We start from the raw sequence: 24,890 nt of genomic DNA, 5'->3' as shown, positions 1-24,890 counted from the left end.
GAAGTCTTTGGTGAGCTTTAATGTTTGGATTGAAGCTCATAAAGGAGTGTTACAGAGAAACAGATGGAGGTTTGATCATTTATTAAAAAAAATTAGACCTAAATGACTTAAAAATCAACATAAGTCAGGATGACACAGGTATACAACAAAAATGTACAGTCCACATCCAAAAGTATCCAGATATAATAACAGTGTATGACCATGAGGAGACATTAAAAGCAGCTTTTATCATTTTTACACTTGTGCAAAGCTTTCCGTTTCAAACTCAACAACCGAAGGATGATCTATAGAGTTGAGGATATCAGTACAGTTAATGTAAAAAAAAAAGAAAAAAGAAAATACCACAGAAAGGAGTTAACACACTCACACTACACAGAACAAAACTAAAATAATATAAGAAACTAGCGAAGGACAAACAACTCAAAAAAGCATGTCATCATTCAAACTAAAATCAGTAAAGAAAGTGCACTCAACTATTCCCTGATAAAGCGACTAGCTTTCTTGAAGCAAACCTCTCCTGACGAAACCAAGCGTCTGTCAAAGAGAACGAGGTCCAAATTCTCCCAGCCAAAGCTGCGGCGATGATCTCTTTGTCCTGGAAGTCAACATGCCTCGCCATAGGAAGTGTGTCCAGTTTTCAAAACGGTTTCCTGGTTAGGTTTTCAATGTCTCTGAGAGATCGGGTCACGGCATCAGGGAAGTTTCTACTGAAGGCAGTTTATCGTACAAGCAGATATCACAGGCTACTGAGGGATCCTGCTGAGATATACTGCTGTTGGATCCTCCCAGCCCATTTTCTGTCTTCTGGAAGCTTTTTACTGCACTGGGTATCTGCAGGCCTGTAGACAGAGTCAGACCGCCACACCACACCTGAAACACAAACACACGGATTCAATACACTCAGTCACATTCAGTCTTACCTTAGCAGGCCTTTTTCAAGGAATAGTTCCTTGAAAATTTGCTTAATTTAAAAATATTCTACAAATGTATGGTCTTTATCATTCAAACAAACATACTGTGTTTGAGAGTAAAACTAATTATTTTGTAATTTAAAAAGTTTGCGAAAAAAAGTCTTCTTAAATCTCAAAAATAAAGAAATTGATCAAATTATTTGCAGTGCGTGTACGTTTTTTTACAATCTTTATTTTTCTTTGTGCACTTCAAACATTTTTCATTGCGAAACAAAAATTTTAGACCCACAGAAAAGAGCAACATTTGTGGTTTCGCAATGAAAACTGTTTGAAGTGCACGAAGAAAAATAAAGATTGTAAAAAAAACGTACACGCACTGCAAATGATTTTATCAATTTCTTTATTTTTGAGATTTAAGACTTTTTTTGCAAGCTTTTATTTTTTAATTACAAAATAATTAGTTTAACTCTCAAACACAGTATGTTTGTTTGAATAAAGACACAAAAATAACCCCATACAAATGTATTCAATCTGTTTGTTTCTTCATTGCATTTGAAGAAATGTAGCATTGCATCACTTGCTGCAGATCCTCTGCAGTGAATGGGTGCCGTCAGAATGAGAGTCCAAACAGCTGATAAAAACATCACAATAATCCACAAATAATCTACACCACTCCAGTCCATCAACTAACATCCTGTGAAACCAAAAGCTGCATTTTGTTTGTAAGAAACCATCATTAAGATGTTTTTAACTTCAAACCATCACTTCTGGCCAAAATATGTCTTCACAGTCCAATAACAACGCTTCCTTCAGTGAAAAAGTTCATTTCCTGTTGTCCTCTCACATCAAAATCTAATCTAAAAATCTATATATTTGTTTAGAACTGATTTGTTTTTGCTTTTTAAACAGTGCATGAGTTCTGCATACTTCTCTCTTGATTCAGATGAGACAACTTTAGGGTTTGTGCAGATATGAACAAGTGAAATTTAAGACCTTTTTAATACCAACTTATATAAAATTTAAAACATAAACCTGTAATGGACATGCACATTTTAATACATACATATATGTAATATTTTATGTGTTTAATGTAAAAAGAATACTACATTTCAACGTTGTCATAAATGATATTTGTTACCACGATTACAGTGAACTTTTTATATCAGAAGACAATATTCCACACAATTTATCCCCACAGAAGTACCACATCACTGAGATTTTAGTGGTGTAAACAATTTATTCTGAAGCAATATATTTATCAGTGTTCTATGATTTTACATACTTAAATATGCATTTTTATTTAGCTTTATAGAGGCCTATTTTTGAAACTTCTGGAATGTATGCATCACCTTGATGTCAAATTATTACAATTTATCAATAAATTCTATAGAGCTATTACCAATCAGATTAAGTTTATACTGCTAAATTAAAACTTCAATAAATAATGTTATGAGATTAATTTTTGTAAGTGCATACTTTTAAAATTAAAAAAACAATTTTTTTAAATTAAAAAATATATATATTTAAAAAAAAAAAAAAAAATATATATATATATATATATATATATATATATATATATATTTTTTTTTTTTTTTTTTTTTTTTTTTTTTTTAAGTAAATACTTTTTTTTTTTTTTTTTTTTTTTTTTTTTTTTTTTTACAAATAAAAAAAAAAATGTAAAAATAAAAAATTTATTGACAAGCAGCACAACCTTGATACCGGAAATATACTATCCATTATTAATTGCTGTTTACGTTGAATATATTAAAATAAGAAGAATCGTTCCTGCGTTTCGATGCTTCGCTGCTAATTTTTTTGTCACTCAAGTTTTAATCAGGCTGTTTGTCCGGTCGGGCAAGTAAAATGTAACTACCGCGGGGCAGGGGGAAAAAAGAAAATTATTGTAAAATAATATTTAAGACCCATCAAATCTATATTTAAGACATTTTAAGACTTTTTAAGGCCTTTTATTAGGAAAACGTTATTTAAGACATTTTTAGGACCCACAGACACCCTGCCACTAGAGGAAACAATTTTATGGACAGAGGACTTGTATTTTAGCCAGAAGCAATGGTTTGAAGTTAAAAATGTCTTAACGAAGGACTTGTTTCTCTCAAACATGCAGCTTTTGGCTTTTTTTCACTTCTCAAGATGTTAACTGATAGACTGGGGTGGTGTGGATTACTTGTGGATTATCGTGATGTTTTTATCAGCTGTTTGGACTCTCATTCTGACGGCACCCATTCACTACAGAGGATCCATTGGTGAGCAAGTGATGCAATGCTACATTTCTCCAAATCTGATGAAGAAACAAACTCATCTGCATCTTGGATGGCCTTAGGGTGAGCAGATTTTCGTTTTTGATGAACTTTCCTTTAATATAATTTATAAAAAGGATAGGCAAGAATTTAATGTAAAAATGCACTACAAAAAATGATTGTTGGCTTGTTTCCAGTCAAAATATCTAAAAATTCTTAAATCAAGAAGGATTTTCTATAGGCAAATAAGAATTATTGTCTTGTTTTCAGTTTTTGCTTGAAACAAGCAATATAATCTGCCAATGGGGTAAGCAAAATAAATCTTGTTTTCTGTTTGAAATAAAATTATTTTGCCTAACCCATTGGCAGATTATTTAGTTTGTTCTAAGCAAAACCCCACTTAATTTTGCCTTGGTTTTTGGTTCTGAAAACAAGACTGAAATCATTTTTACTTGTCTAGAAAATAAAAAAATCTAAGTAGGAATAGCATTTTTTGCAGTGTGGAAATGCTTGGGCAAGGTTTGCATTAGAATAACCACTATTTGCATGGTTATATAATGTTTGTACTCCAAACTCACCATGAAAGCTGGCACAACAGGTTGGGTGAACTTCACTTTAAAAGTATGGAGCAATTGTTTGTTCTCAGCATTATAGAAAGAAAGTTGGCCTGGAAAAAAAAACACAAAGCCATTAATAAACAGCAGCAGTCACATTTACATGCAGAAGTTATTCAGGCGATGCAGGATAGGAACCGGCTCACAAGCAAAGCATGAATGGAAATGGCAGAAACTCAATCTGAGGGTATCTGATTGCACATGTGAGAAACCCGAGGGTGGGCTATAATGTTCCCTATAGACTGTGGCAGTCAGATAAAATGGAGCATGACCTCAACATACAACTCTTAAACTACCCGTAATAACTCAGAGGACATGGATCACAGAGACAAGTAATCAGGTGTGAGCTACTGAATCAATATAATTTTGACTTTCTTTTCATAATAAAGTTTTCCTTTTTCATGTTTTCTGAGAAAAGAGTGAATGCATACAGTGCATGCATGCATAATATTGCATGTAATTTTTATTTAGTACTGACCTGAATAAGATGTTTCACATAAAAGATGTTTACATATAGTCCACAAGAGGAAATAATAGTTGAATTTATAAAAATGACCCTGTTCAAAAGTTTACATACACTTGATTCTTAATACTGAGTTACCTGAATGATCCACAGCTGTTTTTTTTTTTTTGTTTTTTTTTGTTTAGTGATAGTTGTTCATGAGTCCCTTGTTTGTCGTGAATAGTTAAACTGCCTGCTGTTCTTCAGAAAAATCTTTCAGGTCCCACAAAATCTTTGGTTTTTCAGTTTTTTTGTGTATTTGAACCCTTTCCAACAATGACTGTATGATTTTGAGATCCATCTTTTCACACTGAGGGACTCATATGTGACTATTACAGAGGGTTCAAACACTCACTGATGCTCCAGAAGGAAGAATTATGCATTAAGAGCCGGGGGGTGAAAACTTTTGAACAGAATGAAGATTTTTCTTATTTTTACATTTTTCTTATTTTGCCTAAATATCTTTTTTTTTTTCATTAAGTACTGCCCTTCAAAATCTACAGAAGATACTTAGATGTTTCCCAGGAGACAAAGTAAGTTACATTTACCCTGATTGTCAAATTCAAAAAGTTTTCACCCACCGGCTCTTAATGCATAGTTTTTCCTTCTGGAGCATCAGTGAGTGTTTGAACCTTCTGTAATAGTTGCATATGAGTCCCTCAGTTGTCCTCAGTGTGAAAAGATCATACAGGAAAGGGTTGGAAAGGGTTCAAATACACAAAAATGCTGAAAAACCAAAGAATTTGTTGGAACTGAAGGATTTTTCTGAAGAACAGCAGACAGTTTAACTGTTCAAATCTGACTCATGAACAACTATCACTAAATAAAAAACAGCTGTGGATCATTCAGGTAACAACACAGTATTAGGAATTAAGTGTATGTACATTTTTGAATGGGGACATTTTTATAATTTCAATTATTATTTTCTCTTGTGGACTTTTGTAAACATATAATATGCATTTTGTATGATCTCTCTTATTTTGGTAATATAATTAACATTTTGCAGATTCTATAATAGAAATATCAGTTGTCATTCTATATCTGCCAATAATGTAATAGTAAGAAAATATTCAAATGCTAATATTAATTTTCAAAGCTCTGCAGTTTCAAAACATGTAATGCAATGCGATACAAAGATAATTGAGACATGAACAAATAAATGCTCCTCAAAAGCCTGCTATTTGATGCTTACCTTTTAACACAATTTTTCTAAAAATGATGTATATATAATCAAATAAATGCTCCTAAAAAGCCTGATATGCTTTCAGTATGTGTTCATCTTGAAATACTACTAACTATATTAAAGTTACTCAATTACTTAGATTTCAAAGCAGAAAAGGGTCTTAGAAATATTAAATATTTTGCACATTACCCCGATCAAAGTCACAGTACACTCCTATGCAGTCCGGTACCGGGACGTCCAGATTCTTGGCCTTGTTGTTGTGTTTGGCCGCAAATGAGTTCTGCAGCCAGTTGTTGACGTGGATACACCAGGTGGTGTTGGTCTTCCCCAGCTGGTCAAATTTCCCAAGGTTTCTGTAGGCCAAACCAACGCTGTAGGACTTACAGTCTTTCTGAGGCTTCACTTCCCAGTAATGCTGACCAGACTCTATACTTGTGTCACCTAAACAGGTATACAAACACATGAGCTCAATTAAAATTTGTGACCCTTCAGTCGCATGGGTAGACTTGTAGCAATAGCCAAAAATACATTGTATGGGTCAAAACTATCAATTTTACTTTTATGCTAAAAATCATTGGGATATTAAGTAAAGATCATGTTCCCTGAAGATATTTTGTAAAACTTCTACTGTAAGTATATCAAAAGTTAGTATTTATTTAATTAGTAAAATACATTGCGAAGAACTTCATTTGGACAACTTTAAAGGCGATTTTCCCAACATTTAGATTTTTTTGCACCCTCAAATTTTCAAATAGTTGTATCTCGGCCAACACTGCAAAAAATGCTTTTCTAGCTTAGTTTTTTTTCATCTTGTTTCCAGCCATAATATCTAAAAATTCTTAAATCAAGAAGGATTTTCTAGACAAGTAAAAATAATTTTCTTGTTTTCAGAAAAAACTAGTCAAAATTAAGTGAGTTTTTGCTTAGAACAAGCTAAATAATCTGCCAATGGGGTAAGAAAAAAAATCGTATTTCAAACAGAAAACAAGATAATTTTTCTTACCCCATTGGCAGATTATTTTGCTTGTTTCAAGCAAAAATGCATTTGATTTTGACCTTTTTTTCTGAAAACTAGACAATAATTTTTACTCATCTAGAAAATTCTTCTCAATTTAAGAATTTTTAGATATTTTGGCTGGAAACAAGATGAAAAATCTAAGCTAGAAAAGCATTTTTTTGCAGTGAAATATTGTCCTATCCTAACAAACATACATCAATGAAAAGCTCATTTACTCAACCTTCAGATGATGTAAAATCTCAATTAAAAAAAAAAGACCCTTATGACTGGTTTTGTGGTCCTGGGTCACAATTATTAAAATCAGCCAAATTTATGGTTAATGTGTAGCATTTGTTGTTTAGAAGTCAACTTACATTTATACACTGCAAAAAAATGCTTTTCTAGCTTAGATTTTTCGTCTTGTTTCCAGCCAAAATATCTAAAAATTCTTAAATCAAGAAGGATTTTCTAGATGAGTAAAAATTATTGTCTAGTTTTCTAGTCTAGTCAAAATTAAATGCATTTTTGCTTGAAACAAGCAAAATAATCTGCCAATGGGGTAAGAAAAAATATCTTGTTTTCTGTTTGAAATAAGATTATTTAGCTTGTTCTAAGCAAAAACTCACTTAATTTTGACTTGTTTTTACTGAAAACAAGAAAATTATTTTTACTCATCTAGAAAATCCTTCTTGATTTAAGAATTTTTAGATATTTTGGCTGGAAACAAGACAAAAAATCTAAGCTAGGAAAGCATTTTTTGCAGTGTATACAATACAGATTGTTTCAAAGCAGCAAAATTAACAGTGTTCATGTTCATTAACAAACATTATTTATCAAATAAATTCAATTTAGCCTGTAAAGCAGCTTTGCAGGAGACATTAGTGTCAATATTTGTGGTTTGTTCTTATCTGATAGTATCAGTGCCTTCAAATTGATGATATTACTGAATATGAATTGTCTTTTAAACCCCAAGTTTTAAAGGGATCATATGATGTGATTTCATGTTTTCTTTGTCTTTGGAGTTTACAAGCTGTTCATGCATATATAAAATCGGTAAAGTAGCTAAAGATTAAAGACTTAAACCAAAGAGATATTGTTTATGAAAGTTCAGTTTTAGCCACCCTTTCCTAAAACGCCTTATTCAAACACGACCAAACAAAAAACACATCACTGTGTGGGAAGATTTACATAAAACTGCCCAAATGTATACACAAAGAAAGAAGGTGTGACTTTTATACTCGCTATACACACTGCAAAAAATGCTTTTCTAGCTTAGATTTTTTGTCTTGATTCCAGCCAAAATATCTAAAAATTCTTAAATCAAGAAGGATTTTCTAGATGAGTAGAAATTATTGTCTAGTTTTCAGAAAAAAAAGTCAAAATTAAGTACATTTTTGCTTGAAACAAGCAAAATAATCTGCCAATGGGGTAAGAAAAATAATCTTGTTTTCTGTTTGAAATAAGATTTTTTTTTCTTACCCCATCGGCAGATTTTTTGGCTTGTTCTAAGCAAAAGCTCACTTAATTTTGAGTTGTTTTTCTGAAAACAAGAAAAAAATGTTTACTCGTCTAGAAAATCCTTCTTGATTTAAGAATTTTTTGATATTTTGGCTGGAAACAAGACAAAAAATCTAAGGTAGAAAAGCATTTTTTGCAGTGCAGTAGTATTGTTGCCACTGTCGCCATGTCATGGAGTAGCAAAACTACTTTTTTGGCCTTCCAAAAGAGGACACAACTAGAAATCAGTGGTTCAGTTGTATTTACCACACAATTCCATAACAACTTTACCTTTTTATTCCTGTCTATATCCTGAAGGTTTTTACAGAGGGATTTGTTCTTATATGTGACTCTGGACCACAAAACCAGTCATAAGGTTAAATTTTACAAAACTGAGATATATACATCATATGCAAGCTCAATAAATAAGCTTTCTATTGATGTATAGTTTGTTAGGATAGGACAATATTTGGCCGAGATACATCTATTTGAAAATCTGAAATCTAAGGGTGCAAAAAATCAAAATACTGAGAAAATCACCTTTAAAGTTGTCCAAATTAAGTTCTTAGCAATGCATATTACTAATCAAAAATTACATTTTGATAGGTTTACAGTAGGAATTTTACAAAAAATCTTCATGGAACATGATCTTTACTTAATTTCCTAATGATTTTTGACATAAAAGAAAAATCAATCATTTTGACCCATGCAATGTATTTTTGGCTATTGCTACAAATATACCCCAGCGACTTAAGACTGGTTTTGTGGTCCAGGGTCACATATAATTTGCTTGATTTTATACATTTTATTTCCCCAAAATTGTAAAAAATATATCGTTTTCTAAGTATTTTCTGAATTATGGAGTGACAAAACGACATACCCAAAATTCCCTCTGTAAAAACATTTTTTTTTTTAATTAATCAAGAATTTTGAAACTGACTTCATCCAGTTTTAAGATTTTTGTACTAGAAATGTATGCAAATTAGTGCATATTTCAATAAAAATGCTTCATTTGCATATTAAAACCTAACATTTTAGAAAACTTGTAATACAAAAAATGTCTGCAGTTATCAATGTAATCAACTGGGTAAGTAAGGCAATAACTATATCACCTGCAGTGTCTCGCCTAAAAAATTGGCGCGTTTCAGAAAGGCAGGGCAGAGAGGAGCAACAATAATGTACAGTATGTGTAAAAATAATGTGTGTTTTAAACCTTAAACCGCGTGAACACATTGCATTACATCAAATATACAAAATAAAGCTCTTTTTAACAATGTCATATAACATCCTTTAAGGGACAGGGACAATTTTCCCAAAACTGATGAAGAGAAGAAAATAACGACACTTCTTCCAAAATGAATCGTCTATTGACTATCAGCTATTTTGGTACCCAGGACTGTGTAGGACTCTCCGGTGAAGCGATCCCTGGCTCCTCTCGGGGCGGGTGAACGAGTCACTGACGTTCTTTTAGGAGACGGAGTTCCACTTCTGAAACCATCAGAGAGACACACACCATCACTATATATACAAACACATCACTTCAGTTACAAAGATCAATCATCAAAACATACGCAAACACAAACTCCAAATCCCACAACACACACAGAGAAAGAAAGAGAAAGAAGAGCAAGTTGCTTTTAGTTAGTGATCAAACACAGCATGTCCCTGTGATGCCTACAACTGATGGTTATTGGAGTTATGGAATATCTAATGGAAATTAATGGAAGAAGCAATGCGTAATGTGTTAGCCACAGCAGCACAAGTGATGCAATGCTACTCAATACATTTACTGCAACAAAAAACACCAAAGCAACTGCTATGCTATGTGTAAATAATCTAAACACTAATGGGATTGCAGACTATGAACGGCTATTATTGATCAATAAGGCAAAAACACTATAGGCATTTTTTGTGTACTTCATATAAAATTCAACAAAGTGCACAAATAAGTATTATTTTTTAATGCATACTAATGCAATGTGATTTTAGAGGAATGACTGAGCCCTTTGCGCAGGGCTCTTAATCTCCCCTCCTCCATTAGCCATATGCAAGATCCCACATATTAGCGGATGAACAGCTGGCCGGTAAGGGGCGACCCAAACAAAAGGCACCCATCCTTTTAAATAGACGTCACAGAAGATGAAGCATTATCACTAGGTTCTTGGCATACCAGATGGTTTAGCTGCAATGCATGACAGGTGTAATTACATGCAAAATTGATGTGGTTCAGTGCACTTTGTTTGCCATAATGGAATGACTGATGAGCATAAGAGCGGAGATTTCTGAAGAAAGCTTACTCACCATAGTCATAAGGATGTGAGCATGAAAAAGCAACTTTATATTTAGAAATGTGCTGAAAAACTAATACTTACAGTAGGTCATCATTTTAAACAAGGTAAGAAGTACAGCTGACAGAGTTTTTGGATCTGAATCCCTGTCAGAACTAATGATTCTATATTATAAAATTCTATTGAATCTACTTTGAGTAACACTCACAAGCGGCACATGCAAAATCCATAATCACTCAGTTTAGAAACATAGAAAACCCCTCAGAAGAACAGACATCTCATGAATAAGGATCACCGGTATTTGAAAACAATTTGAAGAAATGCATCTTTTAAAATGATCAATTTGTAATCTCAGAGCTATGGCACTGAAAGATAAAAGGTAGATTAAAGTTGGCCAGTGATCTGTGATCCTTTTTCATGAAACGCTTTGCTCAGATCTGTCTTTGTGAACACTATGCCCAGAGAGGAGCTGGTATAAAGGGCCTCTAGGTAAGCCAGCGGTAGCGTTGGGTTTATTGCTGTCAGAAAGAGCTAAAGGCCACTGCTAAGAGACACACGGTCACCTTGACATATTCTTCAGATTGGTGAAATGTGCACTGCTGATTGGTAGAAAAGGAAAAACAAGAGCAGGGAGTTATTAGGGATGCACCTGTGTTAAAAATGTTTTATTTTTACGTTATTGCCAATTCACACTACTTCGTTTAAATCAGTTCAACACTGTCAACCAAAATCAGTGATTTTAAAAGATTAGTTCACTTCCAAAACAAATTTACAGAAAATTGGCTCACTCCCCCTGTCACCCAAGATGTATTTCTTTCTTAAGTCGATAAAAAAAAAAACAGTTCACGATTTTGCTCCATATAGTGGACTTCTATGGTGCCCCCGAGTTTGAATTTCCAAAATGCAGTTTAAATGCAGCTTCAAAGAGCTCTAAACGATCCCAGACGAGGAAGAAGGGTCGTATCTAGCGAAATGATCAGTTGTTTTCTAAAAAATATTACAACTTATATACTTTTTAACCTCTAATGCTTGTCTTGTCTAGCTCTGCAATGTATATGCAAACTCTGTGCGACAGTTAGGGTATGTTAAAAAAAATACCATCTCATTTTCTCCTCCAACTTCAAAATCATCCTACATTGCTGCAGAAGTCCCGACCCAGTGTTTACAAAGTGAACATGCAAAGAAGGTTAAATTCCAAGCCCTTTACAAAAAAAGGTAAAACAGCGATGTAGGGGCGATTTTAAAGTTGGAGGAGAAAATGAGATAGGAGTTTTTCGACATACCCTAACTGTCTTGACCCTGATTACAGAGAATTCATATGCGCATCTAGACAAGACGAGCATATAAGCAGATAAGGCCCTTCTTCCATGGTTAGAGCCCTTTGAAGCTGCATTTAAACTGCATTTTGGAACTCTAGGGCACCATAGAAGTCCACAATATGGAGAACATACCTGAAATTCCTTAAAAAACATAATTTCATACAACTAAAGAAAAAAGACAGACATCTTGGATGACAAGGGGGTGAGTACATTATCTGTAAATTTTTGTTCAGGAAGTGAACTGATCCTTCCAAAAGTGAATTTAGACATTACAACATTATGATGTAGAATATGAGAAGAAGATATATTCATTTTAGATTCATTTTAACAGTGTTATTAATTTACCAGTTTTTTGTAAAGAGCAACTTTAACCACTTTAACTGAGCATTAGACGACGGTCAAGACTGTAATGTATATCGCTGGTTTGTACAGATAAAGTGATATCTGTAAATATCACAGGCATGAGTATGTTGACTGCTTTTATTTTTACAGGCTTAGTACTAAATTAAAATTTGGATTATTACATCAGTGTTATTTTAGTAATATTTATATATTATATTATTTGAATATTTTAATTTAGCTTTTTTGTTGTTTCATTTTAGTTAAAGTTTCAGTAATTTTATTGTATCATTTTCTCACTTATTTTTCGTAATTTTCTTACTATTATTTTTTTTTATATTTCTATATAACTTTAAAAAAATGGTTCAGTTTTAGGTTTAGTCATTTTATCATTTCAACTTTCATTCACACTTTACACAGTTTTAATACAGTAAGTTGCAAAGGCAGCATTTCTCAAAATCATTTATGTTTTTCATCTAAAATTTAAGCTTTATTTTATTTGAGATTCATTACAGTTACCGAACATGGCATTAAAGGGTTAGTTCGCCCAAAAATGAAAATTAGCCCATGATTTACTCACCCTCAAGGCATCCTAGGTGTATATGAATTTTTTCTTTCAGTTGAATCCAATCGGAGTTATATTAAGAATTATCCTGGCTCTTCCCAGCTTTGAGGCACTTTATTATGGATGGATGCACTTTATTGGACTTGTTTTGGACTGTTGAAGAGAAACACCCACCCACTGCCATTATAAAGTTTGGAAGAGCCAGGACAATTTTTAATATAACTCTGATTGGATATACACAAGTCATATACACCTGGGATGCCTTGAGGGTGAGTAATTCATGGGCTAATTTTCATTTTTGGATAAACTAACCCTTTAAAATCTTTAGTTTTAGTTAACAGCAACACTTACTGATGTATTGATTAATAAACCCGAGTACTACCACCCAATCCTGAAAACCTCCAAAGACACATCATATAACATACACAGCTTTCAGTGGGATGAAGCAGAAATTTCAGAACTATATTTAAATCTCATTTGAGAGTGCAAAAACACGTTTCATCTCACCCATGGCTGACTCGATAAAAGAATGATGCTGTATCTTAAACTTCTTACCTGCCCTTGTTCTCCTTCCCTTTGACTTTGCTGTCGACTCCTTTTCCTCCCTGAGGATCCCATTCTACGCTCCTGTCCTCCACCTTCAGATTTAGATGAGATGACGTGGAGTCAAAGCCGAAGTTAAACGCTAACACAGAGAGGCAAACCATCAATATCACAGAAGTACTAATTGGACAATTCAAAATACTGTTTAAAAGTAAACATATTGTAAAATGTAATTTATTCCTGTGATCAAAGCTGAATTTTCAGCATCATTACTCCAGTTGTCAGCCTCACATGATTCTTCAGAAATCAATCTAATATGCTGATTTGATTTGATTATCAATGTTGAAAACAGTTACATATCAAAGGATTCTTTGATGAATAGAAATTTATTTGAAACAGTAACATTACAAATGTCTTTACTCTCACTTTTGATCAACTTACTGCAACCTTGAAGTATAAAAGTGTTCATTTCTATTAAAAATAGACCCCTTCTACGGGCGTCCCGTGTTCGAATCCCGACTCGAGGACCTTTCCCGTTCCCGCCCCCTATCTCTCACCCACTTCGCTTCCTGTCCTATCTGATCTGTCCTATCATAATAAAGGCAAAAAGGCCAAAAAATAAATCTTAAAAAAAAAAATAGACCCCTTTATGACCCCAAACTTTTTGAATGTATACACTGCCGCTCAAAAGTTTGGGATCAGTAAGATTTGTAATTTTTTGAAGAAGTCTCTTATGCTCATCAAGGCTGCATTTGTTTGATTAAAAATACAGACAAAAAAAAAATGCAAAATGTTATTGCAGTATAAAATAATGGTTTTTATTTTAATATACTTTAAAATATAATTTATTCCTGTGATGCAAAGTCGAATTTTCATCAAACTCCAGTCATAAGTGTCACATGATCCTTCAGAAATCATTCTAATATGCTGATTTAGTGTTAAAATGATCAATGTTGGAAACTTTTTTTTTTTGGAACCTGTGATTCTTTTTTTGTAGGATTCTGCCATTATTTAAATCTTTTCTAAAAATGCAAATCTATGCTATCACTTCTTTATTAACTTAACACATCCTTGTTGAATAAAAGTATTAATTTCTTTCAAAAAAATTTTTAATATAAATGCACTGACCCTAAACGTTTGAACAGTAGTGTATATTGTTAGAAAGCCATTCTATTTTAAATAAACGCTGCTCTTTTCAAAAAAAATAATCACAGGTTCCAAAAAAATATTAAGCAGCACAACTGTTTCCAACATTGATAATTCTAATAATAAATCAGCATGTTAGAATGATTTCTGAAGAATCATGTGACACTTAAGACTGGAGTAACAGCTGATGAAAAATCAGCTTTGCATCACCGGAAAAAATTATATTTTAAAGTATATTAAAATAAAAACATTATTTTATATTGTAATGCGATATTACAGTTTTTTTTTATCAAATAAATGCAGCCTTGATGAGCATAAGAAACCTTTAAAAACCATTTAAAATCTTACAGATCCCAAAATTTTGAGTGGCAGTGTATGTGTGTGAATGATTTAATACCTCTTGTTTCCAAAGTGACCGGGTCTGAATATTCACCGGCAGCTGCTTTGTTACATGCTCTTACCCGGAAGTTCATGAATTTGGTGTCAAATTTTAACCCTGTCGAATAAATCAATCTGTCAGATTTCCTCATGCATTAAAGTGGGAAATGTAGAATATGTTGAGCAGCACTGTGCTGTCAGCACCTTGTAGTGTGTGTTCAGTGCTCTTGATGTTGTCCAGCACCTCCCAGCACTGCTCGTCCTTCACACGCGGCAGACCCTCGTGGTTGGTTTTTCTGTACTCTAAGATGTAATGGTCAATCTTGCTGTCTTCCACCGGCATTCTCCAGGTGACGGTCACCTCATTATCGATGACCAGACAGTCTCCAAGCACTATCTCTGGAGCTCTTGGCACTATGTGGGAAAGAACAGAACAATGCATTGAGTATTCTGATTCATAAATATGTGACTCTGGACCACAAAACTAGTATGGGTCAAAATGATAGATTTTTTAATGCCAAAAAGTAAGGATCATGTTCCATGTAGATATTTCGTAAATTTCCTACCATAAATATATGCAAACTTAATTTTTGATTAGTAATATGCATTGCTAAGAACTTCATTTGTACAACTTTAAAGGCAATTTTCTCAATATTTTGAATTTTTTCGCACCCTCAGATTTTAGATATTGAAATAGTTGTATCTCAGCCAAATATTTTCCTATCCTAGCAAACCATTCATCAATGGAAAGCTTTTTTTTACATTTCAGATAATTTTGAAATCTCATTACCTTGAAGGAGATGTAATCTAGGGCTGCTTGATTATGGCATAAATCATAATCACAATTATTTTGGTCAATTTTGTAATCACGATTATTTAAAACAATTATGGCTTAGTCCAAAACTTTATATTAGTGATTCATTTAAAGATAGCAATACCACGGAAAAAAAAGATACAAATAAAAAAAAACTGATTTTTTTGGAAAAAATACTGGACAGTACAACACCAAAGCAACATTAATAAACCACGCACGTCCTGTTTTATGAAAGTCACATTACATGATTTTGCTGATTTGCATATGAAATTAGGCTTATATGTGACCCTGGACCACAAAACCAGTCTTAAGTCGCTGGGGTATATTTGTAGCAATAGCCAAAAATACATTGTATGGGTCAAAATTATTGATTTTTCTTTTATGCCAAAAATCATTAGGAAATTAAGTAAAGATCATGTTCCATGAAGATTTTTTGTAAAATTCCTACTGTAAATGTATCAAAATGTAATTTTTGATTAGTAATATGCATTGTTAAGAACCTAATTTGGACAACTTTAAAGGTGATTTTCTCAGGATTTTGATTTTTTTGCACCCTCAGATTCCAGATTTTCAAATAGATGTATCTCGGCCAAATATTGTCCTATCCTAACAAACCATACATCAATAGAAAGCATATTATATATACATCTCGGTTTTGTAAAATTTAACCTTATGATGGTTGAGGAGAGATCCCCCATATGATCTCTCCTCAACATATTACATATGATTGTAAAGCGCTTTGGGTGTACGGCAATACACAATGAAAGCGCTATATAAATGCATCATTCATTCATTCATTCATTCATTCATTCATGACTGGTTTTGTGGTCCAGGGTCACATATTAATTGCACAGCCCTAAATTTCATCCATGCTTTTGTTTCACTAAGATCTGCAAAAATCATAATCATGATTATTTTGGTCACCATTATAATCACGATTATTTAACACGATTATGACTGGGTCCAAAACTTTATATTAGTGCTTAATTTAAGCATAGCAATACAACAGAAAAAAGATACAAATTAAAAAACAGCTTTTTTGGGGAAAAAAAATACTGAATACTTTTATGCAAGTGTAAAGTAGTCTAACAGCCTACTACAGAAATTGAATGCATTTGAATGTAAAATAAAACAGCGTCTTCACTGTAAGAATTAAACTTGCTTTGTTTCTTATTAAAACGACAAAAGTCCTTCATTCAAGAGCAGTGAGTGATTCTTCTCTTTGTATTTTTACGTTTTATTCATATTAAGCATAGAGACGGCAGAAGGAATATTATTTGTTGCCGCTTTATGAGCCACACGGATCCAATATACTGTTAAAAACGTATTTTCATTCTCAACTGTTTATGATCATTTTAAGACATAACTGACTAGGGTTTACATGAATAATCACCAATCGCCTCATTTTGAAATATTTTTGCGTGTATTTGACCAAAGAAACATTAATACATCAAGCATGTCCCATTTTATGCAAGTCACATTACATGATTTTTCTGATTTGCATGTGAAATTAGGCTTTTATGGAGGAGCGGAAGCATACCACTGGTTGCAATAATCGTTTCATCTCGATTACTGTATTTTCATGATCGTTTAAAGCTGAAATCGAAATCGAATTAATTGCACAGCCCTAAATGTCATCCATGCTTTGGTGCACTGAGATCTGCTTAGGTACAGTTCATTGCACCTAAACGGTCCAATTGTAGTGTTTTATGACCAGTTGTTTTCTGCAGTTTGTTGCAGTCTTCACATGTGAAAGCAGAAACAGCATTTTTCTGCATTTACTTATGCACTGTGGGTTTGCTGCATGACAGGCAGGTGAAGCAAACAGTGTGGAACAGACTTTCTCACACTTTGTTCTTCCCGTTATATATTCTTGTTTTTTAAGAACAACTGCATGTATTCTACTTGCTACTTATTACTACGGCATGACTCGACAAATACAGGCAGACATGTGTTCAAATGCATGCTGCAGCTTCATTTAATTAGATAGAAAAAGGAGGAAGTCAGCGATCTAAAAGCTACATTAAGCTGTTTTAGAATATTTACAGTGCAGGCATCTTTATAACTGAATAGCACTCCCAAAGGAATAGCTAAAAGACTTAAATGCTTCATGAACACATTCATTTTATGAAGGTTATTTATAGTTTTTTTTTTTTTTGCTTTAGTTAGAGCCAAATGAAATCTGTTTTATTTTTCCCCAAGTTCTTTACCATTTACTTTTTCTAGATTCCAATTTAATTAAATAATAATCAAAAAGGATGTCTAATGAATTGATTCCATCAAACTTGAACAATGTATTAATTGATTACATTTTTAATAATAATAGGGCCCTAGGAAATGTTTAGCAGTGTTGCTTTTTCTCCTACACTGAACCAAACTTTACATTTTTATTCCCGTCTATATTCTAAAGGCTTTTACAGAGGGATTTGTTGATATATAATTTGCTTGATTTTCTTTCTGAATTATGGACTGACAATATGAGATACCGAAAAGTCTCTAAAATATCACGAAAATTTAACAAGAATTTTAAAACTGACTTCATCCAGTGTTTAGATTTTTATACTAGAAATGTATGCAAATTAGTGCATATTTCATTAAATAATGCTTCATTTGCATATTTAAACCTAACATTTTAGAAAACTTGTAATACAAAAAAAGTTTGCAATTATCAATGTAATCAACTTACTGGGTAAATAAGGTGATTACTATTAGTTCATTTTTTCCCCTATTTACCTGCAGTGTCTCGCCTTAAAATACACAAATTGATGGCATTTTATATTGACATGTAATGCATGCACTTTTCGTCAATCCTTTTAGACATAATATACTGTGGTATACCCCTATGTACCCCTAAGATTTTAAGTTATTCATTTTTAATATTTAAAAAAATAAAACCATTATCCTATTCAAATTAATGTGACAAACTAAACCAATCTAAAAGTAATCAAAAAGCAGTCAGATTATATTAACTGAAATGTGAACTGTAATGGATTACGTTTCAAATTTAGTAACCTGTAACTTACAATCAGTAACTGACTACAATTTGTAATGAATCTTTTCAGCACTAACAACAAATACTTTGATTTACTTTTGCACATAAATGTCCTTTATTTGGTCATTTAAAGACATTAGTAGTACAGTATGTATCTCTAAGTGTACAGAGATAGAGAACAAAAAATATCCTCTGAAATCATGTCATGTGTGTGAGATTGTCTCATATCCTAAATAACCTGTTAAAGATCCCCATCCAAAGATAACATCCAGTCATAAATAACAGCACTCTGCACTTTCTCTAATGCAGCAGTAACTCTGATCCACTCTGCAAGCTGCTCAGGTTGGCTGGGACAGACTTGAGTTTTATGTTTCTAAATTAACTCTGCTCAACCTATCCGGGTACAAAATAAAAACATGCTGTCAGGTCACCAACTATCAGAGCAAAATACAAGGAGCCAGGGGTGCTAGTAGTAGCTGACCCATTTCCAGCCTGCTTCTCTTTCTTTCTTTTGGCATTAAAAGCACGAATCTGTTTCAAACAGGGAAAGGAGACGTTTTGAAAAAGAGAAAAGCAGATGTCAGAAAGTAAATATTTGCAAATATTTGTTGCAATAGCCAAAAATACATTGTATGGGTTAAAATGATACTTTTTCTTGTATGCCAAAAATCACTAGGATGTTAAATAAAGATCATGTTCCATGAAGATATTTTGTAAATGTCCTACCATAAATATATCAAAACCTATTGATTAGTAATATGCACTTTAGCAACTTTAAAGGCGATTTTCTTAATATTTAGATTTTTTCAAATTCCAGATTTTTTCTTGGCCAAAAATTATACATTTTTCATACATGTCAAAAATCATTAGGATGTTAAGTAAAGATCATGTTCTATGAAGATATTTTGTAAATGTCCTACCTGAAAAATATAAAACGTTAGTTTTTGATTAGTTATATGCATTGCTAAGAACCTCATTTGGACAACTTTAAATGGTGATTTTCTCAATATTTAGATTTTTTTTTTGCACCCTCAGATTTCATATTTTCAAATAGCTGTATCTTGGCAAAAAAAAAATATATATATATTTTTTCAAAATATTTTTTGCCCTAACCATACATCAATGGAAAGCTTATTTATTCAGCTTTCAAATTATGTATAAATCTTAATTTCAAAAATATTGACCCTTATGTATGGTTTTGTGGTCCATGGTCAAATATAAAGCAGAAATCAGAAAACGTGTCATATTAAATCTCAACACATTTAATATAGCGGAGTAAACTTCACATTTAAGTTTCTGTATTCTGGCTGGTTATCAATATAAGCTGTCAAATAATGTTTGTGAAAGAATTGTGAAAGAATTTTATCTAATCATATTTCAAAGATGAGCTCTCTATACAGACTTCAAATTATTCTTTTTTAATTTTTTTTATTAAGCTGGCACAGTCTTAGAAGATTAGCTCAGTGTGAGTAAATGAATAATCATGAATTTAGTCCTATAGTAAAGTCATATGACAAAGAAGCAGAGAGATACTTAAACACAAAGACACATATAGGTGAAACATGAGTGATGAGAAAGTGAGAGAACAGCTATAACTTGATTTAGTAAGTCTACCAAGCCTTCTGTATATACTGTAATATTAGAGCTGAGGGGGGTGTTATTTGTAAAATGTTATGGTATGTCTGGATTTGGTGCATCATGAGACCCGAAAGCCATAGTGACTCAAAAGTGCAGAGAGTCATCCTGATGCATGAATACACACACAAGAGCAGATTAAACAAGCATTCACTCCATGCAACGAACCACAATTCAGTAGGGCTCATCATTACACATGCAAATGCAATCTAAAATATTAAGTTGATTGTCCACTACTAAAACTAAATCTCAAAATGCTCACAAATGCTTAGTTCTTTGCCATAAATACATCTTTGATTGGAAGAGTAGTTCAGCAGTGAAAATGTGCTCCTTAGGACATCTAAATTGTAAAAGAGTTCGTATTTTATTAAAACTAGTATTTTAGCGTTGAAATGTAGCATTCCATCAATTGCTCAGTAATGGATCCTCTGGAGTGAATGGGTGCCGTCAGAATGAGAGCCAAACAGCTGATAAAAACATCACAATAATCCACAAGTAATCCACACCACTCCAGTCCATCAAATTTATAATAAACAAGTTCATCTTTAAGACATTTGTGACCCTGGACCACAAAGCCAGTCTTAAGTCGCTAGGGTATGTTTGTAGCAATAGCCAAAAATACATTGCATGGGTCAAAATTATTGATTTTTCTTTTATGCCAAAAATCATTAGGAAATTAAGTAAAGATCATGTTCCATTAAGATTTCTTGTAAAATTCCTACTGTAAATATATCAAAATGTAATTTTTGATTAGTAATATGCATTGTTAAGAACCTAATTTGGACAATTTTAAAGGTGATTTTCTCAGTATTTTGATTTTTTTGCACCTTCAGATTCCTGATTTTCAAATAGATGTATCTCGGACAAATATTGTCCTATCCTAACAAACCATACATCACTAGAAAGCTTATTTATTGAACTTTCATATGATGTATACATCTCAGTTTTGTAAAATTTAACCTTATGACTGGTTTTGTGGTCCAGGGTCACATTTTTAACCTCAAACCATTTGTTCTGACTAAAATAGCATTTCTCTATCCAAAATATTGTATTCTTGAGTGCAAACGTGGTCTGGTCTGAATCAAGAGAGAAATCTGCACAGATCAAGTATTTTTTTAGAAACCAAAAGAGTCCAAAACAGTTCTTAACAAATAAATTGGTGGATTTTGATGTGAGAGGACAACAGGGGATGGACTTTATGACTGGAGGAAACATTATTAGACTCATAATGATGGATTATTTTCTTATAAACACACATCTTTTCACCTCAAGATGTTAATTGATGGACTGCAGTGGTGTGGATTACTTGTGGATTATTGTGATGTTTTAATCAGCTGTTTGTACTCTCATTCTGACGGCACCCATTCGCTGCAGATGATCCATTGGTGAGCAAATGATGTAATGCTAGATTTCTCCAAATCTGAGAAAGAAACAAACTCATCTATATCTTGGATGGCCTGAGGATGATTTTTGGGTGAACTGTTTCTTTAATAGTTCTGATGATCCATTTAATGCAAAATAAGTTTTGCACTAAGTACATTTAGTTGGTGTGAAATAAAAGATTGGATGAAACTTAACAGGTTTTTACAGTATTCATGTCAACATTATAATTTATTAATTATTTATAATAATTATTTGAGTGTTAGGGAGGATTATACGTTCAGTATGTAAAGTGCCATGTTTTAAATGTTTTGGTAAACACAACAACAACAACCCTTTAAATTAATGTTAATGTTCTTTGGGTGGAGAAACGTTTCTTTGATGTTAAGAATCATAATGATCACATTTACAGAACAGGTTATAGTAGATTCCTCTATCACAGGTTGCTAAGGTGCAGATGGCAGATGCTGGGCTGGCAACTGAAAGGTTGCAGGTTCAAACTCAAGAAGGGTTGATCCTGTAATACAAGCAGCTAAATAACAAATGAGTAATTAGCTTACCAGGGAGGAACTTAAGGCCCTGCAGAAGCTGTCTCTCCTGACTGAAGTCCACCATCAGGTGAGTCATATTATCTGTGGCTTTGGGCTTCATAGTCAAGCGGAAGGCAGGAGCCATTGTGACCCTAAAAGAGCCAAATATAATAGTTTAGTTGTTTGTTATATCTATAGTCACAGTTATAATACCCATTAGTTCACAAAAATGTACAGATAATGTACTCACCCCCTTGTCATCCAAGATGTTTATGTCTTTCTATCTTCAGTCGTAAAGAAATTATGTTTTTTAAAGAAAACATTTCAGGATTTCTCTCCATATAATGGACTTCTATGGTGCCCCAGAGTTTGAACTTCCAAAATGCAGCTTCAAAGGGCTCTAAATGATCCCAGCCAAGGAAGAAGGGTCTTATCTAGCGAAACCATTGGTTATTTTTTAAACAAATTGCAATTTATATCAGTGGCGTAGGCAGAAATTGTATTTTGGGCGGGCCATTGAAAAAATGAGCGGGCCTATATTTTTTCCTAGAAAAAATATTACTTAAATAATAATTAAACCTTAGAGAGTAGAAAAAATAATAGACAAACAAACTGCAAAAACACACCTTTATTTTGCAATATTCGCCAAAAGCAAAAACAAAACACCGTCTAACCATCATGTTCAACAGTGCTCAATAAAGGCTGGACAAACCACCAGCATAGACAATAACCTGTTTATTTTATTCAGGTTAGTCAGCAGTGCAGAGCAGACAGTTCACCCAAAAATAAAGTAGGCTAAAAGTAAAAGAAATTAAAATAATGAAAACTCTCAGCAGAGAACAGTTTGAAATAAATAACAAACATTAAAGAAGCTTGTTTAGCCATTATTGTGGTGATGTTAATACACTGAATGCCGCCAGAACCCGCCGCTCAGAGAGTCTTCCTGTTGCCCTAGCAACCATAACAACCAATTAGGCCTAAAGAAAATATATTCATATAAACCTGATTTTATTCGTCAATGAATAAATAAATCAGTTTATATGAATATATATTTTTTAATACATTTGAATAATAAAAATAAACTAAAAATTTATTTTGATCAAACTTGCCTGGGTGGGCCAGGGAGTAATGTGGGCGGGCCAGTGCCGCCCTGGCCCATTACTGGCTACGCGCCTGATTTATATACATTTTAACCTCTAATGCTCATCTAACCGGGTCAAGACAGTTAGGGTATGTCCAAAAACTCCCATCTCGTTTTCTCCTCCAACTCCAACAAAATCGTCCTACATTGCTGCAGAAGTACCGATCCAGTGTTTACAAAGTGAACATACAAAGAAGATCACCCTTTACAAAAAAAAAGGTAAAACAGCATTGTAGGACGATTTTGAAGTTAAAGACGAAAATGAGATGGGCGTTTTTCGACATACCCTAACTGTATTGACCCGGATTGCACAGACTACGCATCGCAGAGAGGAGACAAGACAAGCATTTGAGGTTAAAAAGTATATAAATTGTCAATTTGTTTCAAACATGATCATTTCACTAGATAAGACACTTCTTCCTCGACTGGGGAAGCCCTGTGAAGCTGCATTTAAACTGTATTTTGTATGTTCAAACTCACTATAAAAGTCCATTATATGGAGAGAAATCCTGAAATGGTTTTCCTCAAAAAACATAATTTCTTCACGACTGAAGAAAGAAAGACTTGAACATCTTGGATGACAACGGGATGAGTACATTATCTGTACATTTTTGTTCTGAAAGTAGGTTTTAGCACCTCGTGAGATAAAATCTTCAAGGACTGTAATCTGAGTCACCATATTCTATAAAACCATATTTCATGTACTATTCTGTGAATTTTGGTACACACCATTTTTTTTCACTGCCCAGATTACCAATATACAGCCTTCACACAGGTTTGGGTGTATGTAAATTATTTATCATTGTGTTATAAATAAGCTCTTCACCTTCACCAACATATGATTTCAGGAGGATTGTGTTTGTAATAGTTGTAAATTATCCCCCCTCAAAATGATCCCCTTTCATATATATTTTTTTCTTATTAAAGACAATATTCGGCAGTTTTCCACAGCAAATAACTAAAGCTACTCACATCCCGCTCATGCTTCGCTCACACGGTGCAAAACAGGTGTTAGTGTGCTGGGCAACAGTAAAATATATCCCAATATATATCCCAATTAATGTAAAGCTACTGCATATAGGCTATATATATATATATTCTATCCTGAAGGAGAGTCTCTGGTTACAAAGCCAGGCTGATTACACATAAACAGCCCCAGTACCAGTATAAACAGTAAACAGCAACAGTAACACACACATAATGTGTATGGCAGAGGCGTAGATGCTATTTATGTTGCCCTTCACTTTGATCTATCTTGTATTATTGCTACTAAGTGTCTGATGATCAACTGCAAACACAAATTAAAAGCAAATATGTGACCCTGGATCACAAAACCAAACATAAACAAATGTTAAAATTGAGAAAGCTGAATAAATAAGATTTCAATTGATGCATGGTGTCTTATGATAGGACAATATTTGGCTGAGATACAACTATTTGAAAATCTAAAATCTGAGGGTGCAAAAAAAAATTTAAATATTGAGAAAATCACCTTTAAAGTTGTCCAAATGAACTTCTTAGCAATGCATATTACTAATCAAAAATGAAATTTTGATATTATTATGGTAGGAAATTTACAAAATATCTTCATGGAACATGATCTTTACTCAATATCCTAATGCACTGCAAAAAATGCTTTTCTAGCTTAGATTTTTTGTCTTGTTTCCAGTCGAAATATCAAAAAATTCTTAAATCGAAAAGAATTTTCTAAATGAGTAAAAATTATTGTCTAGTTTTCAGAAAAAAAGGTCAAAATTAAATGCATTTTTGCTTGAAACAAGCAAAATAATTTGCCAATGGGGTAAGAAAAATAATCTTGTTTTCTGTTTGAAATAAGATTTTTTTTCTCACCCCATTG

General features: G+C 33.0%; 1 protein-coding gene across 6 annotated transcripts in view; it reads right to left on the bottom strand.

Annotated features, from left to right (window-relative positions):
* fsd1l (fibronectin type III and SPRY domain containing 1-like) overlaps positions 1–24,890 on the bottom strand; it is a 44,669-nt gene continuing 19,779 nt past the window's right edge. The window contains exons 6-14 of one of the 6 annotated variants that reach the window (XM_073840588.1): positions 21,922–22,043; positions 14,745–14,954; positions 14,560–14,658; positions 13,029–13,158; positions 10,814–10,849; positions 9,353–9,450; positions 5,658–5,909; positions 3,748–3,836; positions 1–870 (exon numbers count right to left, since the gene is read on the bottom strand). In XM_073840588.1, coding sequence (XP_073696689.1) covers positions 685–870; positions 3,748–3,836; positions 5,658–5,909; positions 9,353–9,450; positions 10,814–10,849; positions 13,029–13,158; positions 14,560–14,658; positions 14,745–14,954; positions 21,922–22,043 — 1,222 coding nt within the window. In that variant the 3' untranslated portion in view covers positions 1–684. The remainder of the gene's footprint in view (positions 871–3,747; positions 3,837–5,657; positions 5,910–9,352; positions 9,451–10,813; positions 10,850–13,028; positions 13,159–14,559; positions 14,659–14,744; positions 14,955–21,921; positions 22,044–24,890) is intronic. The other 5 variants (XM_073840589.1, XM_073840590.1, XM_073840591.1 and 2 more) reach the window with 5 other exon arrangements.

This window comes from Garra rufa, chromosome 5, assembly GCF_049309525.1.
Source record: "Garra rufa chromosome 5, GarRuf1.0, whole genome shotgun sequence".
Taxonomy (NCBI): domain Eukaryota; kingdom Metazoa; phylum Chordata; class Actinopteri; order Cypriniformes; family Cyprinidae; genus Garra; species Garra rufa.
Note: the sequence above shows the minus strand (reverse complement) of the source record. Positions and strands in the feature narration are given on the sequence as shown.